The 18,472-nt window shown below is 48.6% G+C and overlaps 1 protein-coding gene across 3 annotated transcripts in view; it reads left to right on the top strand.

The window, feature by feature from the left end:
* Nucleotides 1-18,472, top strand: part of TOGARAM2 (TOG array regulator of axonemal microtubules 2) — a 45,471-nt gene that overhangs the window by 10,091 nt on the left and 16,908 nt on the right. Inside the window, exons 7-13 of one of the 3 annotated variants that reach the window (XM_081484291.1) lie at nt 842-1,008; nt 5,249-5,399; nt 5,624-5,788; nt 7,690-7,843; nt 8,707-8,812; nt 9,600-9,835; nt 11,714-11,872. In XM_081484291.1, coding sequence (XP_081340417.1) covers nt 842-1,008; nt 5,249-5,399; nt 5,624-5,788; nt 7,690-7,843; nt 8,707-8,812; nt 9,600-9,835; nt 11,714-11,872 — 1,138 coding nt within the window. The remainder of the gene's footprint in view (nt 1-841; nt 1,009-5,248; nt 5,400-5,623; nt 5,789-7,689; nt 7,844-8,706; nt 8,813-9,599; nt 9,836-11,713; nt 11,873-18,472) is intronic. The other 2 variants (XM_081484292.1, XM_081484294.1) reach the window with 2 other exon arrangements.

Genomic DNA, 18,472 nt, shown 5'->3' on the forward strand with positions numbered 1-18,472 from the left:
TCAGGCAGCCCTAGGTGGTGGCCCCCCCTTCCTAGAGGAGCCCTGATTTACAAGTTTACTCAAGGACAGTGAACTCCAAACTTTGTGAGCAGGAGAACCTGGTTAACGTTTCTTTAACTAAAGGAAAATTAATGGATCTACCCCCACACTGTCCCTAAAACAAGAAACATGTTCTTAAAGTCTGTTAATTGGGAAAATATGGAATGACAAAGAAATACTATGGATTTGATATCATTGGGAAATGAATTTGAATTTTATTAATCATAAGAGCATCTGAGGGTCACTGGGTCTCACCTTTCCCATCTGTAAAATGAGAGCATTGGGCTGGCATTAGTTCTCTGTCTCTTTCCTGCTGTATTATAGTCTCACATAGGAGCATGGTAGTGTATAATGATCAATGGGCTCATTTTGTTTCTCCTCTTTCTGAATTACATGCCTCCCAGTTAAGACAGACTTACATTCTCAGAAAATATCTTAAACCTCTTAGATAACAGGTCTGCCCCTATTTCCTGCCCACCCTCCTCTCCACCCCACCCCACCCACCCCAGTCTTAGAATAAAGTATGCAATAACTGTTGATAGATGGATGCATGGACGGATGCATGAAAGGAGGAGGGTGTTGGTCCTCAGGCAGCCTGTTCTGTACCTGCCAGTGCTGCTCTGTAGAGTGAAATTAACCTGTGTCTTTCCCTTGTAAGGAAGCATAGGGCAGAAGAACTGAGCGGGAGGGCTTAGACAGTTAAATGTTACACCAACCACAGGGTTGTAGAGACTTAATCCCAATGGCTGCTGCTCTCAGGTGCTGGGTGTCCTCAGTTCTATTCTTGTTCTCCACTTCTCAGAGCCAAAACCTTTGATCCCACCTGTCAAAGACAGGTCTGCTGCCCCTGAGAAACCTGCTCTGCCTTTATCTCAGTCTGCTCCGATGCTGACATCCTTCTCCTTCAGCCATGCCAAAGAAGCTCACCCCTCGTTAAAAGAAGAGGACTCGAAGGAGAGTGGAACCAAGGTAACTGGAAAGCGAGGGGAGGAGGAAGCTGGGGTCAGAGCAGACCACTGACTGAAGGCACACATGTTTCTGAAACACAGAAGTGTGGGACCGGCTTGAGGAAAGCAAGGAAGAACCCTGAGGCAGCTGCGCTAGTCCTTAAGGATGGAAACTGTAGATGGGTTTGGGGTGAAGGCTAAAAGAGAGGAAAGGAGGAGAAGGATAGAGGTGAGGGGGCCTAGGTGAAGGGAAGAGTACAGCAGGGAGCTGAGGGGTGGGGCTGAGGGAGGAGGTGAGGACAGAAAGAGGTCACACATGGTTCAGAAGGAAGCAGGATGTGGGGAGATGGCAGAAGGGCTTAGGTGAACCTAACCAAGTAATTCGAACCAGCACCCAAGATAGTAACCTAGAGGCAGCTGACTCAGAGGCAGATCAGCCAAAGGCTGTGTTTCACAGGCTGCAAATACCTTGTACTTCTAAGGTGACCTTGATCCAGATGATTCATACAGATCCTAGTCTGGATGAATTTAGTGAAACTTGGAGAGTCATTGGGCTTCCCACATGGCTCAGTGGTAAAAGAATCCATCTGCCAAGACAGGAGTTGCAGGAGACCCTGGTTTGGTCTGTGGGTCTGGAAGATTCCCTGAAGAAGGAAATGGCAACCCACTCCAGTTTTCTTGCCTGGAGAGTCCCATGGACAGAGGAGCCTGGTGGGCTACAGTCCATAGGGTCACAAAGAGTCGGACACGACAGAGCATGCATGCATTCAGTTCAGTTCTGTCACTCAGTCGTGTCCGACTCATTTTGGCCCCATTAACCACAGCACGCCAGGCCTCCCTGTCCATCACCAACTCCTGGAGTTTACTCAAACTCATATCCATTGAGTTGGTGATGCCATCCAACCATCTCATCCTCTGTCGTCCCCTTCTCCTACTGCCCTCAATCTTTCCCAGCATCAGGTTCTTTTCCAATGAGTCAGTTCTTCACATCAGGTGGCCAAACATCTGTTGAGTTTCAGCTTCAACATCAGTTCTTCCAATGAACACCCAAGACTGATCTCCTTTAGGATGGACTGGTTGGATCTCCTTGCAGTCCAAGGGACTCTCAGGAGTCTTCTCCAACACCACAGTTCAAAAGCATCAATTCTTAGGTGCTCAGTTTTCTTTATAGTCCAACTTTCACATCCATACATGACCACTGGAAAAACCATAGCCTTGACTAGACGGACCTTTGTTTGTTTACAAAGTAATGTCTCTGCTTTTTAATATGCTGTCTAGGTTGGTCATAACTTTCCTTCCAAGGAGTAAGGGTCTTTTAATTTCATGGCTGCAATCAACATCTGCAGTGATTTTGGAGCCCAAAAAATAAAGTCAGCCACTGCTTCCACTGTTTCCCCATCTATTTGCCATGAAGTGATGGGACTGGATGCCATAATTTTAGTTTTCTGAATGTTGAGCTTTAAGCCAACTTTTTCACTCTCCTCTTTCACTTTCATCAAGAGGCTCTTTAGTTCTTCTTCACTTTCTGCCATAAGAGTGATGTAATCTGCATATCTGAGGTTATTGATATTTCTCCCGGCAATCTTGATTCCAGCTTGTGCTTCATCCAGCCCAGTGTTTCTCATGATGTACTCTGCATATAAGTTAAATAAGCAGGGTGACAATATACAGCCTTGATATACTCCTTTTCCTATTTGTAACCAGTCTGTTGTTCCATGTCCAGTTCTAACTGTTGCTTTCCGACCTGCATACAGGTTTCTCAAGAGGCAGGTCAGGTGGTCTGGTATTCCCATCTCTTTCAGAATTTTCCACAGTTTATTGTGATCCACATAGTCAAAGACTTTGGCATAGTCAATAAAGCAGAAATCGATGTTTTCCTGGAACTCTCTTGCTTTTTCTATGATCCAGTGGGTGTTGACAATTTGATCTCTGGTTCCTCTGACTTTTCTAAATCCAGCTTGAACATCTGCAAGTTCAAGATTCATGTACTGTTGCAGCCTGGCTTGGAGAATTTTGAGCATTGCTGTGCTGGCATGTGAGATGAGTGCAATTGTGCGGTAGTTTGAGCATTCTTTGGCATGGCCTTTCTTTGGGATTGGAATGAAAACTGACCTTTTCCAGTCCTGTGGCCCCTGCTGAGTTTTCCAAATTTGCTGACATATTGAGTGCAGCACTTTCTCAGCATCATCTTTTAGGATTTGGAATAGCTCAACTGGAACTCCATCACCTCCACTAGCTTTGTTCATAGTGATGCTTCCTAAGGCCCACTTGACTTCACATTCCAGGATGTCTGGCTCTAGGTGAGTGATCACACCATCGTGATTATCTGGATGCATGTGTACATACATGCAGAGTCACTGTTATGGTCATCCTTTGAAACAGAGATATAAGAGTGCAATAAACATATCTTGAAAGCCTGCTATGTGCATGTGCTATGGGATCCAGTGATGCTGATAAGGTCCAGGTACCACATCTTCCCTCTCCAGTGATGGTGACAGACCATGGGACAAAGGAGGAATAATTCAGGGCCGTGAAATGATCTCATCCTCTACCCACTTTAGCCACTCACTCCCATGGTCATACCGTAAATCTTGGCACTGCAAATAACATCTTCCCCACCATCATCTCAACCTCAAGCAGCCCATTTGCTCACTTCCTTCTCCTAATGTTCTAGCTCAATCCATCTGACAATCCCAACTCCAGCACTTGTCCTTCTCCTGCATCAACAATAATTTCCTTGAAACTGGATCATCCCCACCAGCCTCTTAGCTTTCTCTCATCTTAAGAAAACCAAACCAAAGCAAAAATTCTGCCTTGTCTCTTTACCAGTCCTCTCCTGAGTGTGGGCCAGTAGGCTTAGTCCCCGCAGTCCCACTGAAATCAGCCCCATTGAGGCACTGGTGGATCCACCTTCCCATGTGCAGCAGTCTCAGTGCTCTTTCAACTTGACCCATCGCCAGCTTTTGTGGCTCATCCTTCTTGAATTCCTCATCAAGGAATGGTAATGAAGGCTACTTCTTTCTTGCTTCTCTGACTACATTAGTTACATCCTTCCCGATCCTTCTTTGCTGGCTCCTCCTTGTCTTCCTGACCTCTGTGTTATGGCACTTTCAGAACTCACACCTCTAGCATCTTGTCTATTTACACTGACTGCTGTAACCTGATACCTGACCTATGGCATTAGGGCTCCCAAATCTCCCTCTCCAGCCCAGACCTTCCCCTGAACTCCAGCAGCTGTTAAATTATATGACTGCATTTATATAGCACTGATACTCAACATCTGCATTTAGGTCTCTAGTTATATTTCCAGCTTACCTTATCCAAGATTTTAACTGTTGAATTCTCACCCACCCCACCCCAAAACTTCCTTTTCCTAGTGTCCTCTCTCTGTGAATGGCAGTAAAAGGCAACTCCAGACTTCCAGCTGCTCTGACCCCAAATCGCAGGCCCATCCCACCTCCTGTCTCTCTTTTATCCCACACTTCATCTATCAGCCAAAGCCGTGGGCTCTGCTTTTGAACTTGTCCAGAATCCAGTCATTCTATCATTTTTCCAGCTATCCTAGTCCAAGTCCTGCCACGTGGAAATTCTTGGTTTTATTTTTGCAACTTCTTGTGAATCTTTAATTATGTCAAAATAAAAAGTAATAAAGAACAATACTTAGAGAATCCCCCCACCCAGCCAAAAGAGGAGAAAGGGGGGAAAAAAAGAGACAGAATCAGATCATGTTGCTCTTCTGCTCAGAACCTCCAGTGACTTGCTGTGTCCTCCAGAGGAGAAGCCCAAGTCCCCACCATGGGCCACTGGGCCCAGTGTGCTGTGGCTCCTGCCCCACCCCCACCACTCCCGAGCTGTGTCCTGCCTCACCTCTGACTCTGGGCACCCCAACCAGTGTCTTCCTCGGGAATCACAGCCACATCCAGCAGCCCCCAGACTCAGGGTCTGCTCCTCACTTTGTTTCTGTCTCTGTTTCAGTTTCACCACCTTGAGATCTCCCTACCTGAAACAAATCCCATCACCCTGTGCCCCTTAACTTTCCTTCACGTGCATGGTTGCCTGACATTAGAGGCTGGTCTGTTTGCTGCCATCTCACCACTCCACATAGTTCTTTGGGAGCAAGGCCTCTGAGTTTTTGATCATTTTCAGAACAGCTATTGGCACCCAGGAGCCACTCATGTTCCTGATGAGTGAATGCATGAAGAAGGTATAGAAAGCACAGTTGGATCTGCAAGGTGACGGAGTTTGCTCTGACCTTGTGCCAGATTCAGGTCACCATTGCCAGGTCTGCCCAGGAGAAGATGAGGCTGAAGCAGATGAAGGAGATGGAGATATTCCGCAGGGCAAAGGAGCCGGAGAGGGACAGAGAGCTCACTTCCCAGAGCCTGGGCTCCCGGAGGACCTTGATGAAGGAAGGTACTGGGTGTTTGGGGAAGGTGCCTTCAGGCTGACACTTCTTCACCAACACTTGGGCCAAAAAGAGAACATTTCCACACTTCCCATCCACACAGTCTCCATCCTGAGACTGGACAGGGAGTCACCTTTGCTCTCTTGTAGTTCACCGATGGGGCCATTTCCAAAGGGGGGCTCTGGGGCCAGGCAGGACCCGCTCTGTCCAAGGACTTTCTCTGCCTCCTCAGGCCTCCTTCCCCTCCGGGGCAGCGGGACCCTGTCTGTGCCCACCGGGCTGAACAGCCCCCGCAGGAACAACCTCGGCGTCATCCTGAGGAAGCGGGCCAGCCGGGCCTCATTGCCCAGCATCCCCATCAGCAAGCAGGAGCCCAGCTTTGCCCGCCATGCTTCAGGTGGGGCCCAGACCAACTGGTGGGGTGCACGTATCCGTCTCTCGGTGTGCTGTTTTGGAGGCTTAGGGGCGTGGCAGGGGTGACCTCTGCTGCCCTGCTTCTGCTTGCTGCCCTTGTTAGAGCAGGGGGCAGCCTGGGGTTGCCAGAGAGAGGAACAGTAGAGTGTCTATGGGCCAGCCTGAGGACCCAGGCTGTTGTAACGGGAATTGTGCATGGCTGGACAGGTGTGCCCAACCTGTGTGACATGTCCTAGAGGACCCACCAGAGCACCAGGATCACAGATGCTGATAACAGCCTCTGTGGAAATATCTGGAAACACCCAGAAGAGGAGAAAAGGGTTCTGGGAAAATCTTGGGTTCCTGCCTGTGGCCTCATAAAATGTCAGGGCTGGACAAGGCTGGTTACAGACTGGGATGCCAGGACCTGAAGGTTCTGTGGGACACTCAGGAAAGTGCCAAGGGACAAGCGGAGGCCCTGTCCCCATTCTACCAGAGGAGGGTCTATTTTGCCTCCCCTTTTGGCATATTAGGCCTCCATGTGGGATTTCATTTGAAAAGATTTTGCTACAAAAGAACATTTGAAAACAACCAACTTGGTGCCGAGTTTCTTTAAGTATAGGATATTGTAAGACATTGGTGGGAGAATAGGGCATCATTTGGGTGCTAGAAATAATACCGGCTCATCTTTCTATTTCATTCTCTTTCTATTCTTTTGATACCATCGAGTAGAAAGTCTTAATCTGATGCTAATTTTCAGCACCTTACTGAGACATTTTACTCTCCTTTTTAAACAAAGAGATCTTCCTCCTGGCTAGAAACATCAGAAGTTGACTGCCACTTTGTAGTGAGAATTTACAATATTCTTTTACTTTGACTGTAAATATTTATCACACACTATGACAAATAATCATTTACCAATTATGGTAGTGATATAAATTTCCCTTAAATAAGCTTATTTAGGGTTTGAAAAGTGAGTTGAAGAAAAATACCACATAAATAAGGGCACAAGTACTTAAGAGACATGGCAAAAAACCCCCACAAAACCCATGGAAGTGGTAACTGAATGGTTGGTACTTGGGAAACATTGATCTTTCTAATCTAAGCTACTTATTTTATGGACAACAGACTGAGACCCAGAGACTCAAAGTCACCCAAGGTCACCCAAAGTCACGGTGGCCCATAGGGACTTAGACTTTGGCTGATGACTCTTGATCCATTGGCAAAGCTGAGAAGAGAATCCAAGAATGAATGAAGTCTTTGAGTCTTGGCTTTAAGGAGAATACTACCCCTCAGCTCATTCTTGCCTTGGATCTCCTGGGTATGGCATTGTGAAAGCCGTGTAAAGATGAATCTCTGCAGAGAACTAGGTGGGAAGTGAGAGCTCTGGATTCCAGTCCTGGCTCTGCTAATGAAGGAGCTGAGGGACTGTTGGGGGGACCCCGGCTTCACCAGAGGATGGAGAACTGGGGAGAAGGAGGAGGAGGAGAAGTCATAACACAGGCTCGTGGGTGGGGACAAGGTTAGAGCCAGGGAGTCATTCCTTGATAGAATTGCTGGCCTCACCTCCAGCCACAGACAGGGCAGGATTGGGGACGAATTACCAGCTGGGTGGGCTTGGTCACATGACATCGAGCAGCCTATCACAGGCCAGTTTGTTTATCATTATCAGGTTAGCAATGGTAGGAATAAAAACAGTCAATGAGAGGTAGGAGTTAGGTGGTCTCCATGGTTTCCCAGGAGCCCAGGCCAGGCCCAGGCCCTGGCTTCTAGCCCTCACAAGTCCATTCACCCTGCAGACCCCCCACCCCGTCTTCCCTTTCTCAGTAAGGTGGGTTCAGGGCCGTGCTGTGGAGGCCTCAGGTCTTCTGGGTGAAACCCCCTGCTCCTCTCCTTTTCTTACAGCTCAGTCCTTACCCGCCATGCTCACTTTGGGGTCTCCTGAGTGGGAAGAAGAGGAGGAGGAGATGGATCTTCGAGCTTTCAGGGAGTTGAGGCCTTTCTCGAACCCTGAGCTGGGGCTGGTGGATGCCCTGCAGTGCCTGGAGAGCAGTGACTGGTGAGGAAACAGCCCGTGTGTGCTGTGACCCGGTAGGGGTGGGGCTGCAGAGGAGCTCCTGCCCCTGCCCCTCCCCCACTGCAGACCCTGGTCCCGCGGAGGCAGGTGGGGGAGGGAGCCAGCGTGGGAGTCACACCGCCAGTGTCTGTCCCAGGCTGCCAACAGTCCTGTGGTGCCCCAGAGCCAGGCCTAGGAAGTACAGTCTGACTCTGCAATGCTTCCATGGGGACCTGAGGAAGATCAGAGTCCTTCCTTTCTCTAAGTCAAGTTCATTCCGCTCTGGTGTTCCTCCCCCACACAGTCTTGTCTGCTGTGTGCTAAGTCGCTTCAGTCGTGTCTGACTCTGTGCGACCCTATGGACTGTAGCCCGCCAGGCTCCTCTGTCCATGGGATTCTCCAGGCAAGAATACTGGAGTGGGTTGCCATGCCCTTCTCCAAGGGACCTTCCCAACCCAGGGATCAAACCCAGATCTCTTATGTCTCCTGCATTGGCAGGCGGGTTCTTTACCACTAGCACCACCAGTCTTAGTCGTGAGCAAAGTGATGACTTGAGGTTACATTTGCGGGAAGGTCTCCTTCAGTCCTCATGTTCAAGAGCCTTCTCTTGAAGGCACAGGCTCTGTGTGTGGCATAGGCCTGGGTCCTGGGGGTGGGCCTCCATCCTGGGTTGGGGTGGGTCATGGACCCCGTAAAATGGCCTGTATTGGACTGTTGGCATTTCAGCCTGGCTGTGTGACACCAAGACACTGTTGCTGACACCATCAAACCCTTTCCCTCTGTGGTGGGGGTGATGGCAATGTGGGGGTCCTGTGTAGAATGCCCTCCCCCAGCCACCTATGACAGGGCCTGGACTCGCTTCTCAGGCAGATGAAGGAGAGGGGCCTGGTGAGCATCCAGCGCCTGGCAGCCTGTCACTCGGAGGTCCTCACTGGGAGGCTACACGATGTGTCCTTGGCTGTGACCGGGGAGGTAAGGGCTCCCATGTCCTGTGTGCTCTGCTTGACACCCCCCCAGCCCCCCTTCCCTGGTGCTACTGCTAGTGCTGGTCACACAGCAGCCGCAGAGGGGCCCATGCCTCCCGGGACATCCCTGTTTATTTCTCTGCTCTCAGCCACTGAGATGGGAGCTAGACACCCATTTCTTAGATTGGAAAATTGAGGCCCGGAGTTTCTTTACTTCTAATCTCTGGGTATTGAAATGGTCAGAATCCTGTGTGCCCATCTGTCACAGCCCAACGTCGTCCTCTGTACTTAGAATACCTGAGGGGGGCTGGAGTGTTTCGGGCTAGATCTCCAACTTGTGGTCAGTTGTAACATTTCCCAAATCCTTTCTCCTGTGAGGCTAGGGCTTGGCCTAGGCCGGGCCCAGATGGGCAATAAGATGTATCTTATCACAAGCGGAGGCAACGCTCCCTGCCCTTGGGAGTAGACTGTCCCTGTTGAGGGGCCTTGTGAAGATCAAATTAAACATTAATTGTGAAAGTGCTTTCAAGACTAAGTGTTGTACAAATTCCAGATGATAATGATAATAGTAAGATTGATAATTATGATGATAACAAAAGTAATGATGTTTTTTAAAAAATGAGGCTGTTTTGCCCAGAGCTACTGCAGGGTTTCTACTTCCAGCCTTTTGAAGCCTAGGCCTGGGTGAAGGTGGGGGCCGCGGGAGGGGTGGTGCAGGGTTCCTCCTTCCTATGTGTTGGAGCCCTTGGTAGGGCCCATCAGTCCTGCAGGTCCCCCGCCCATCTCTCTCCAAGGTCACCAACCTCCGCTCCAAGGTGTCCCACCTGGCCATCGGCACCCTGGGAGACCTCTTCCGGGCCTTGAAGAAGAACATGGACCAGGAGGCCGAGGAGATCACCCGCTGCCTGCTCCAGAAGATGGCAAACACCAGCGGGTTCATCCAAAGGGCGGCCAACCGGTCCCTGGGGACCATGGTGGAGCACGTGACCCCCGCCCGCTCCCTGGTGGCCCTCACCTCCACGGGCATCTAGTACGTGGGCACCTGAGGGGGGGCAGTCTGGGGAGATGAGGCAAAGGGGAGAGGCGCTTGGTAGGGGCAGAGCAGGGAGATGGTGTAGGTGCCTCAAGCGTTTCCCCTGAGGGGAAGACCCCTCCTCCCTGGTGGGCCTCTCTCCTGCCTCTCCTGGGCCAGGCTGGGGATGGATGATGAGGGCAGCTTGTAGCTGTCCCAGGCCCCAGCTGGGAAGGGACGGATGCTACTGTCTGCTCAACACTGGGGAGCTTGAAGTGGCCGTGGTACTGTTCCCAGAGATGGGGCGGCAGAGGCAGCCTTTGGCCTGGGCCTCACTCTACCCAGGGAAGGGATGCTTCTTTCTGATGAAATCTGGGCCATGAGCAGAGCAAGGCACACAATCTGCTCTAGCTGGCCCCACTTGACTTTCTGGCTAGGAGCAGGGGACAGATTGCTCTCGGAGCCCTTCTGCAGCCAGATCTACTTTCTCTTTACAAAAACCAACACCAACAGCAAAACCAGAAGCATTCCCCTAAGCCCTTTCTCCTACAGGGTGACACAGCTCTCACCCCCAACAAGACAGTCACTGACCGTTATGCCAGGTGGCCTACTGGGTAGAACCCAGGGTGAGGTGTCACAGCCAGAAGGCCTTTGCCCTTGAACCACTCCTGAACCACGTTACCTAAGTTCACACCCTGGATTGTTACTAAACTTCCCCCAAGCTTCTGTTTCCTCATCTGTAAAAGGAGACCAGGGATAATAATAAAATTGTTGTGAAAAGTACAGAAATTGATTCATGAAAGAGGAGTTGGGGAAGCGCCTGTCTCTACTTAACATTGATTGAGTGATGATAGTGGCTGTTTTTATCCAGGGAGAAATCAACTGTACTTTTTTTCTGGATTCTTCCCCATGCCTCTGCTTCCTCACCTGCAAGATGATGACAAAAGTAGCTTGTGGAGTTAAGGAGACCCTGGTTCAAAGGTGTCTAGTGCAGAGCCTGGCAGGGAGAGTGTGCTCATGGTAAACTGAGCCAGTTGATTCTTGTCAGGAGAACCATGGGAGCCTGGAACAGGGCTGTGCATTGGAATTCCCTAGGATATTGCTAAAGTGCACATTCTGACTTGTATGCTAATGTGCTGGTCCCTGGACCACATTGAGTAGGGAAGCCTCCCTTTGTGTTCCACTGGGATGGTGCCCAGTGGGGAGGAAGGGGCCAGTGTCACCTAATGCAATGGACTGTGGACACATTGAATGAGGTGAAAAAGAAAGAGGTGACATCCCGATGGGTTCCTCCTGTAAGATTTCAGGTTCCCCTAGAAATCACCCATCAATCTCCTATCCCACCTCCTGTCTCAATTCAGCTCAATGAACACGCAGTAAATGCCCATGAAGTGCTGAAGGGTCACTATGCCAGAGGGGCACAGGGGATTCAGTTGAGAGGGAGACTTGGTGTCTGCTGCCTGGGAACCATGGGGTACCCTTGTATTTACCAGGGGACAAAGGACAGTGTCCTTCCCCCCCAGAAAGTACTAGTTTTGCCTGGGGACTCAGAAGGCAGAGGTAGGGTATCCTAGGTAGAGAAAAGGTGAGAAGTGAATTTAGGCAAAGGCAGGACATGGTCTCAGGAAAGCACAGGGATGGTGGACAGACACATGGTGGGCCTGGGGACGTCACGTGGCTTCATGCCCACCCCTAGTCCATCCTCAGTTCCATTATCAGGAAGGGCCTGCTCTTCCTCGAAGATTCCCCTGAGCCCTGGAGGGACAAAATTGGGAGCACACTGTGGCATGAAGCATGTAGGCACAACTGTAGGTCCATGTGTCCCAGTCTGGGGGCGCCCCCCGCCCAGACCCCACTCCTTGGCTGAGCCCTTGCCGTGACTGTGTTTCCTTTCAGCCACCGAAACCCCTTAGTCCGGAAGTGCACTGCTGAGCACTTGTCGGTCGTCCTGGAGCAGATAGGCGCCGAGAAGCTTCTCTCAGGCACCAGAGACAGCACAGACATGCTGGTGCACAACCTGGTGAGGCTGGCCCAGGACTCCAACCAGGACACCAGGTAATACAGGGCCTGGGGGACGGCTGACCTGGTCAGCCCAGGGCAGACAAGGCCATCAGCCAGCACTGAGGGTCCTGCCCCTGCAGCTCAACTTCCCCAGGGCCACGGATGGTTGATGGACAAAGTTGTGTCCTTTCCTTACAGCTGTCATCCCACCTCTCCACACCACCACAGCCAGAGCCAGGCCCGCTCAGGGAATGGTCACTACCCTCTACCTCCCATCTCTCACCTTTAACTCCCTCTCTAGCCATTGCAATCCTACCATCTGCCTCCCATCCCTCACCTTTCACTCCCCCTCTGGCCATTGCGGTCTTTCTCTGGTTTCTGTCCTGGTCCAGCTCCATTCCCTTTAAAGTTATCCAATCATTCATTTTTTTCAACAGCTATGTGATGTGCATTCTGTTCATTACTATGAGCACAGGTATGAACAGGAAAAATTAGACCCCCATTGTCTTGGATCTTCCCTCCTAGTTGCATAATAACCAAGTAAATAATTGTGACAATTTTAGACACAGATAAGGGGCAAAACAAAAACATAATGGAGAACAAGGTAGGGACTACTTTAGGTTGAGAGTCAATGGAGATCTCGCTAAAGATTGACATTTGAGTTGAGAACTGATTGGCTAGTAGGGCCCAGCTCTTTGAGGATTTGGGGTGCAAGAGTCCCAGAAAAGGAAGGTGGTACATCCCCTGGGATGGTTTCGTGGAGCACAGTGAATGAGGGGAGTGGTGGGCAGTGATGGGGAGGGGGCAAGGCCAGGCTGGGGAGGGCCTCATGGGTCAGGGGTTGGGGTTTTGGTAGAAGTCTTTAAAAGCTGGAGTTGGGGTCATTTATCATACTTCTCAGTTCATGACATGTTGTGTCTGGAGCCCCCATCACTCCCGGTATAGCTCCAGAGGACACGTCCACACTGTGTTCTGTGCTGTGTCCCAGGTGGTGCATTCACATGGGCTGTCCCAGGGTGCACCCGGGAAGACGGCATCACACGCATGCACCCTCCCCATGCCCTCCCACAGGACTGCCCCTCAGGATTGCAACTCCATGGACTGCAGCCCTCCAGTCTCCTCTGTCCATGGAATTCTCCAGGCAAGAATGCTGGAGTGGGTTGCCCTTCCCTTCTCCAGGGAATCTTCCTAATCCAGGAATTGAACCTGGGTCTCCTACATTGCAGATAGATTCTTTACTGTCTGAGCTACCAGGGAGGCCCCCCTACCCTGCCTCTGAGGTGCCTACATCATCTCAACCTTGCAATTTCTGGATTTCACACGTTTACCCATCTAGTGGACAGAAGTGCTAGCTCACTACTGTTTCTTTCCCCCCTCCCTGATTGCTAATGCATTTGGATGCTTTTTGATATCTTTGCCAGTCTTTTGATTTTTTTTGAAAAAAGTCTCTCTGACCACTGGAGGATTGATAGCTGGGAAGAGTGGCTGGATGTAAGTGGGATGCCGGGTGGATGGCTACCCCAGAATCTGGGCAAGTCGTGTTGGAAGCTGCAGGAGGGGGAGGAGGTGGATTGGGGTGTATTTTGAAGGCAGAGCTGATAGCAGGTTGGTGGTGAGGATTTCAAAGAGGAATCAGAGATGACACTTTTCAGATGAACTGTGGGGTGAGTGAAAGGACCATCTACTGAAGGGAGGAATATTGTCAGGGAAGTATTGAATAGGAGGTTTGATTGGTTTGTTCTTCATCATGGGTGGGGAAAGGGACATTAAGATCTAATACCTCTCCAGATCTAAACCCCTCACCAAACTCTCTCTCACACTGGATGGCATTGACTGCACCTCATTTTCTTTCTTGGAACCCTATGCTTCCGGCTTCCATGGCACCGCACTCCCTGGTCCTCCTCCTTCCTCTGTGTCTTTCTCCCCCATCTTCCCCCGCACCCGGATGCCATGGCTTCAGGAGTGTCTTCAGTCCTCATCCTCGCTTTGCAGCTTTCTTTGAGCTGCACAATCACTTTCTGTGGTTCCAGTCACAGCAAAACTCTGATGCTCCCTTGTGTCTCCCTCTAGGCGGCCCCTTCTCTGAGTATCCGTCCATCTCTCTGATGCCTCCCCAGGACCCATCACCAGGATGTCCCACTGTCATCCTAAATGAATTCACTGCCTTCTCCCGAAGGCTGCTTCTCTGGCTGTGTTCCCTCTCTTATTAAAAGTCACTATTATTTACTGAGTCATCTAAGATTAAAAATGGGGAAGTTATACTTCATTTTTTCCTCCACATTTTATATCTTAGAATCCTAGGCATCTCACAGTTGCTGTTGGCCAGGACCAATTAAGACTTGGATTTTACTGTCTACACAATTGCAAACTTGATCCTCGTTGCTCATCGTATAAACCTTTGAATTACTGTTTGCGTTGTAGGAACTACATTATGAGACTTTGTTTGCTGGTTAGCCTTTTAATTTATTTTAAGAAGTCACTGTGGAGAATTGTTGAGTTTAATCATTGTTTAAAATGTCTTTAGAAATATTACACTATTTTTGGCATTGAAATGAAGAGTTATTGTGTATGAGAAAAGGCACGGAAATAGAGTGTTGGGGCATAAATTTGATATTAATGCAAACATTCATCATTGAAGGAAAGACCCAGATTCCACAGTTTCTTGCAAAGCAACCATCAAATACTTTACCTACCCTAAGGAAGGAAGGCAGTCCCCACAAGAAGTGCTACTTCTGTTTCTGAGATAGCGTATAGAAGGATGTATGGCTTTCACATGTGGGGCCCTGTCACTGAAGGCAGTGGAAATTGCCCGTGTCTTCTTTTTCTGCTTTTCTTTAGGAAATAAATTAATGGTGCATTTTTACAATTAATGAAGTTTTAGATGAGTGAATATGATAATTCTGGATGCTTCAGGCTCCACCTCCAATCAGCTGCCAAACACTTCAATTTCATCATCTTTAGCAGCTCTTGAATCTGATCATCCTTACTTAACCTCACCCTCCTGCCTACATCAGGCCTTAGCATCTCTTGCCTGGATTATTATAGTGGGCTCCTAACAGGTCTCCTGGACCCCAGCCTGGTCCCCGAAGATCCATCCTCCACATTGCTGCCTGAGACATTTAAAAAAAAAATAGTTTATGTATTTATTTTTGGCTGTGCTGGGTCTTGGTTACTGTGCGTGGACTTTCTCCAGTTGCAACGAGTGAGGCTTCCTCTTCATTGTGATGTGCACGTTTCTCACTGCCGTGGCTTCTCTTGTTGCGGAGCCCAGGCTCTAGGCACACGGGCTTCAGTAGTTGCAGCAGGCACACAAGCTTAGCAGTTGCAGCTCTCAGGCCCTGCAGCGCCGGCTCAGTAGTTGTGGGGCACCGGCTTGGTTGCCCTCGGCCTGTGGGATCTTCCTGGACCAGAGATCAAACCCGTGTCCCTGCATTGGCAGGTGGTTTCCTTTCCACCGCACCACCAGGGAAGTCCTGAGACATTTTGATTTTAGTGCAAATATGATCATTCCTCAGCTTCCTATCACCTGCAGGCTAAAGCCCAGTTCCTTCACATCTCCCTAAACGGGGTCTTACCTTCCTTCTTCTCTATCCTGTTCTCTTCCTGGGTCCAGTCTCTGCCTGCTATTTTCCAACCGCACACCTGCAGATCTACCAGACTGTCTTTTGGGGTGTCCTGCCTCCTCCACTTCCTTCTTTATCTCATCCCATTTGTGAACTCCTACTCATATTTTGTGGCTTCCTGGATGGCGCAGGGGTAAAGAATCCGCCCGCCAATGCAGGAGACGCCGAAGATGTGGGTTCAATCCCTAGGTTGGGAAAATCCCCTGGAGTAGGAAATGGCAACCTGCTCCAGTATTCTTGCTTGGAAAATTCCATGGACAGAGGAGCCTGGCAGGCTACAGTCCATGGGGTTGCAAAGAGTTGGACACGTCTGAGTGACTAAGCAACTGAGCATACACACACTCATCTTTTTTTTTTTTTTTCAGATTTCACATAACTTTTATTTTATTTATTTTTCTTTTTTTATTAAATTTATTTATTTTAGTTGGGGGCTAGTTACTTTACAATATTGTAGTGGTTTTTGCCATACATTGACATGAATCAGCCATGGGTTTACATGTGTTGCCCATCCTGAACCCCCCTCCCACCTCCCTCCCCATCCCATCCCTCTGGGTCATCACATTGTCCCACCCCTGGGCATTTGTCTCATGCATCGAACCTAGAATGGTGTTCTGTTTTACATATGATAATATACATGTTTCAATGCTATTCTCTCAGAACGTCCCACCCTCACCTTCTCCCTCAGAGTCCATAAGACTGTTCTATGCATCTGTGTCTCTTATTCTGTCTCGCACAGGGTTATCGTTACCATCTTTCAAATTCCATATATATGCATTAGTATACTGTATTGGTGTTTTTCTTTCTGGCTTACTTCACTCTGTATAATGGGCTCCAGTTTCATCCATCTCAATAGAACTGATTCAAATGTATTCTTTTTAATGGATGAGTAATATTCCATTGTGTATATGTACCACAGCTTCCTTATCCATTCGTCTGCTGATGGACATCTAGGTTGCTTCCATGTCCTGGCTATTGTAAACAGTGCTGCAATGAACACTGGGGTATACGTGTCTCTTTCAATTCTGGTTTCCTCAGCGTGTATGCCCAGCAGTGGGATTGCTGGGTTGTATGGCAGTTCTATTCCCAGTTTTTTAAGGAATCACCACACTGTTCTCCATGGTAGCTGTACTAGTTTGCATTCCCACCAACAGTGTAAGAGGGTTCCCTTTTCTCCACACCCTCTCCAGCATTTATTGCTTGTAGACTTTTGAAGAGCAGCAATTCTGACGGGCATGAAATGGTACCTCATCGTGGTTTTGATTTGCATTTCTCTAATAATGAATGATGTTGAGCATCTTTTCATGTGTTTGTTAGCCATCTGTATATCTTCTTTGGAGAAATGTCTGTTTAGTTCTTTGGCTCATTTTTTGATTGGGTCGTTTATTTTTCTGGAATTCAGCTGCAGGAATTGCTTGTATATTTTTGAGATTAATTGTTTGTCTGTTGCTTCGTTTGCTATTATTTTCTCCCATTCTGAAGGCTGTCTTTTCACCTTGCTTATAGTTTCCTTTGTTGTGCAAAAGCTTTTAATTTTAATTAGGTCCCATTTGTTTATTTTTGCTTTTATTTCCAATATTCTGGGAGGTGGGTCATGGAGGATCCTGCTGTGATTTATGTCGGAGAGTGTTTTGCCTATGTTTTCCTCTAGGAGTTTCATAGTTTCTGGTCTTACGTTTAGATCTTTAATCCATTTTGAGTTTATTTTTGTGTATGGTGTTAGAAAGTGTTCTAGTTTCATTCTTTTACAAGTGGTTGACCAGTTTTCCCAGCACCACTTGTTAAAGAGATTGTCTTTTCTCCATTGTATATTCTTGCCTCCTTTGTCGAAGATAAGGTGTCCATCAGTTCAGTTCAGTTGCTCAGTCGTGTCCGACTCTCTGCGACCCCATGAATTGCAGCACGCCAGGCCTCTCTGTCCATCACCAACTCCCGGAGTCTACCCAAACCCATGTTCATCGAGTCGGTGATGCCATCCAACCATCTCATCCTCTGTCGTCCCCTTCTCCTTCCGCCCCCAATCCTACCCAGCATTAGGGTCTTTTCCAATGAGTCAACCCTTCGCATGAGGTGGCCAAAGTATTGGAGCTTCAGCTTCAACATCAGACCTTCCAATGAACACCCAGGATTGATCTCTTTTAGGATGGATTGATTGGATCTCCTTGCAGTCCAAGGGACTCTCAAGAGTCTTCTCCAACACCACAGTTCAAAAGTATCAATTCTGCGGCGCTCAGCTTTCTTCACTGTCCAACTCTCACATCCATACATGACCACTGGAAAAACCATAGCCTTGACTAGACGGACTTTTGTTGGCAAAGTAATGTCTCTGCTTTTAAACATGCTATCTAGGTTGGCCATAACCTTCCTTCCAAGGAGTAAGCGTCTTTTAATTTCATGGCTGCAGTCACCATCAGCAGTGATTCTGGAGCCCAAAAAAGTAAAGTCTGACATTGTTTCCACTGTTTCCCCATCTATTTCCCATGGAGTGATGGGACCAGATGCCATGATCTTAGTTTTCTGAACGTTGAGCTTTAAGCCAACTTTTTCACTCTCCTCCTTCACCTTCATCAAGAGGCTCTTTAGTTCTTCTTCACTCTCTGCCATAAGGGTGGTGTCATCCGCATATCTGAGGTTATTGATATTTCTCCCGGCAATCTTGATTCCAGCTTGTGTTTCTTCCAGCCCAGCATTTCTCATGATGTACTCTGCATATAAGTTAAATAAGCAGGGTGACAATATACAGCCTTGACGTACTCCTTTTCCTATTTGGAACCAGTCTGTTGTTCCATGTCCAGTTCTAACTGTTGCTTCCTGACCTGCATACAGGTTTCTCAAGAGACAGGTCAGATGGTCTGGTATTCCCATCTCTTTCAGAATTTTCCACAGTTTATTGTGATCCACACAGTCAAAGGCTTTGGCATAGTCAATAAAGCAGAAATAGATGTTTTTCTGGAACTCTCTTGCTTTTTCGATGATCCAGCGGATATTGGCAATTTGATCTCTGGTTCCTCTGCCTTTTCTAAAACCAGCTTGA

Source organism: Giraffa tippelskirchi, chromosome 4, assembly GCF_054371585.1.
Source record: "Giraffa tippelskirchi isolate mGirTip1 chromosome 4, T2T-mGirTip1v1.2.pri, whole genome shotgun sequence".
Classification (NCBI taxonomy): domain Eukaryota; kingdom Metazoa; phylum Chordata; class Mammalia; order Artiodactyla; family Giraffidae; genus Giraffa; species Giraffa tippelskirchi.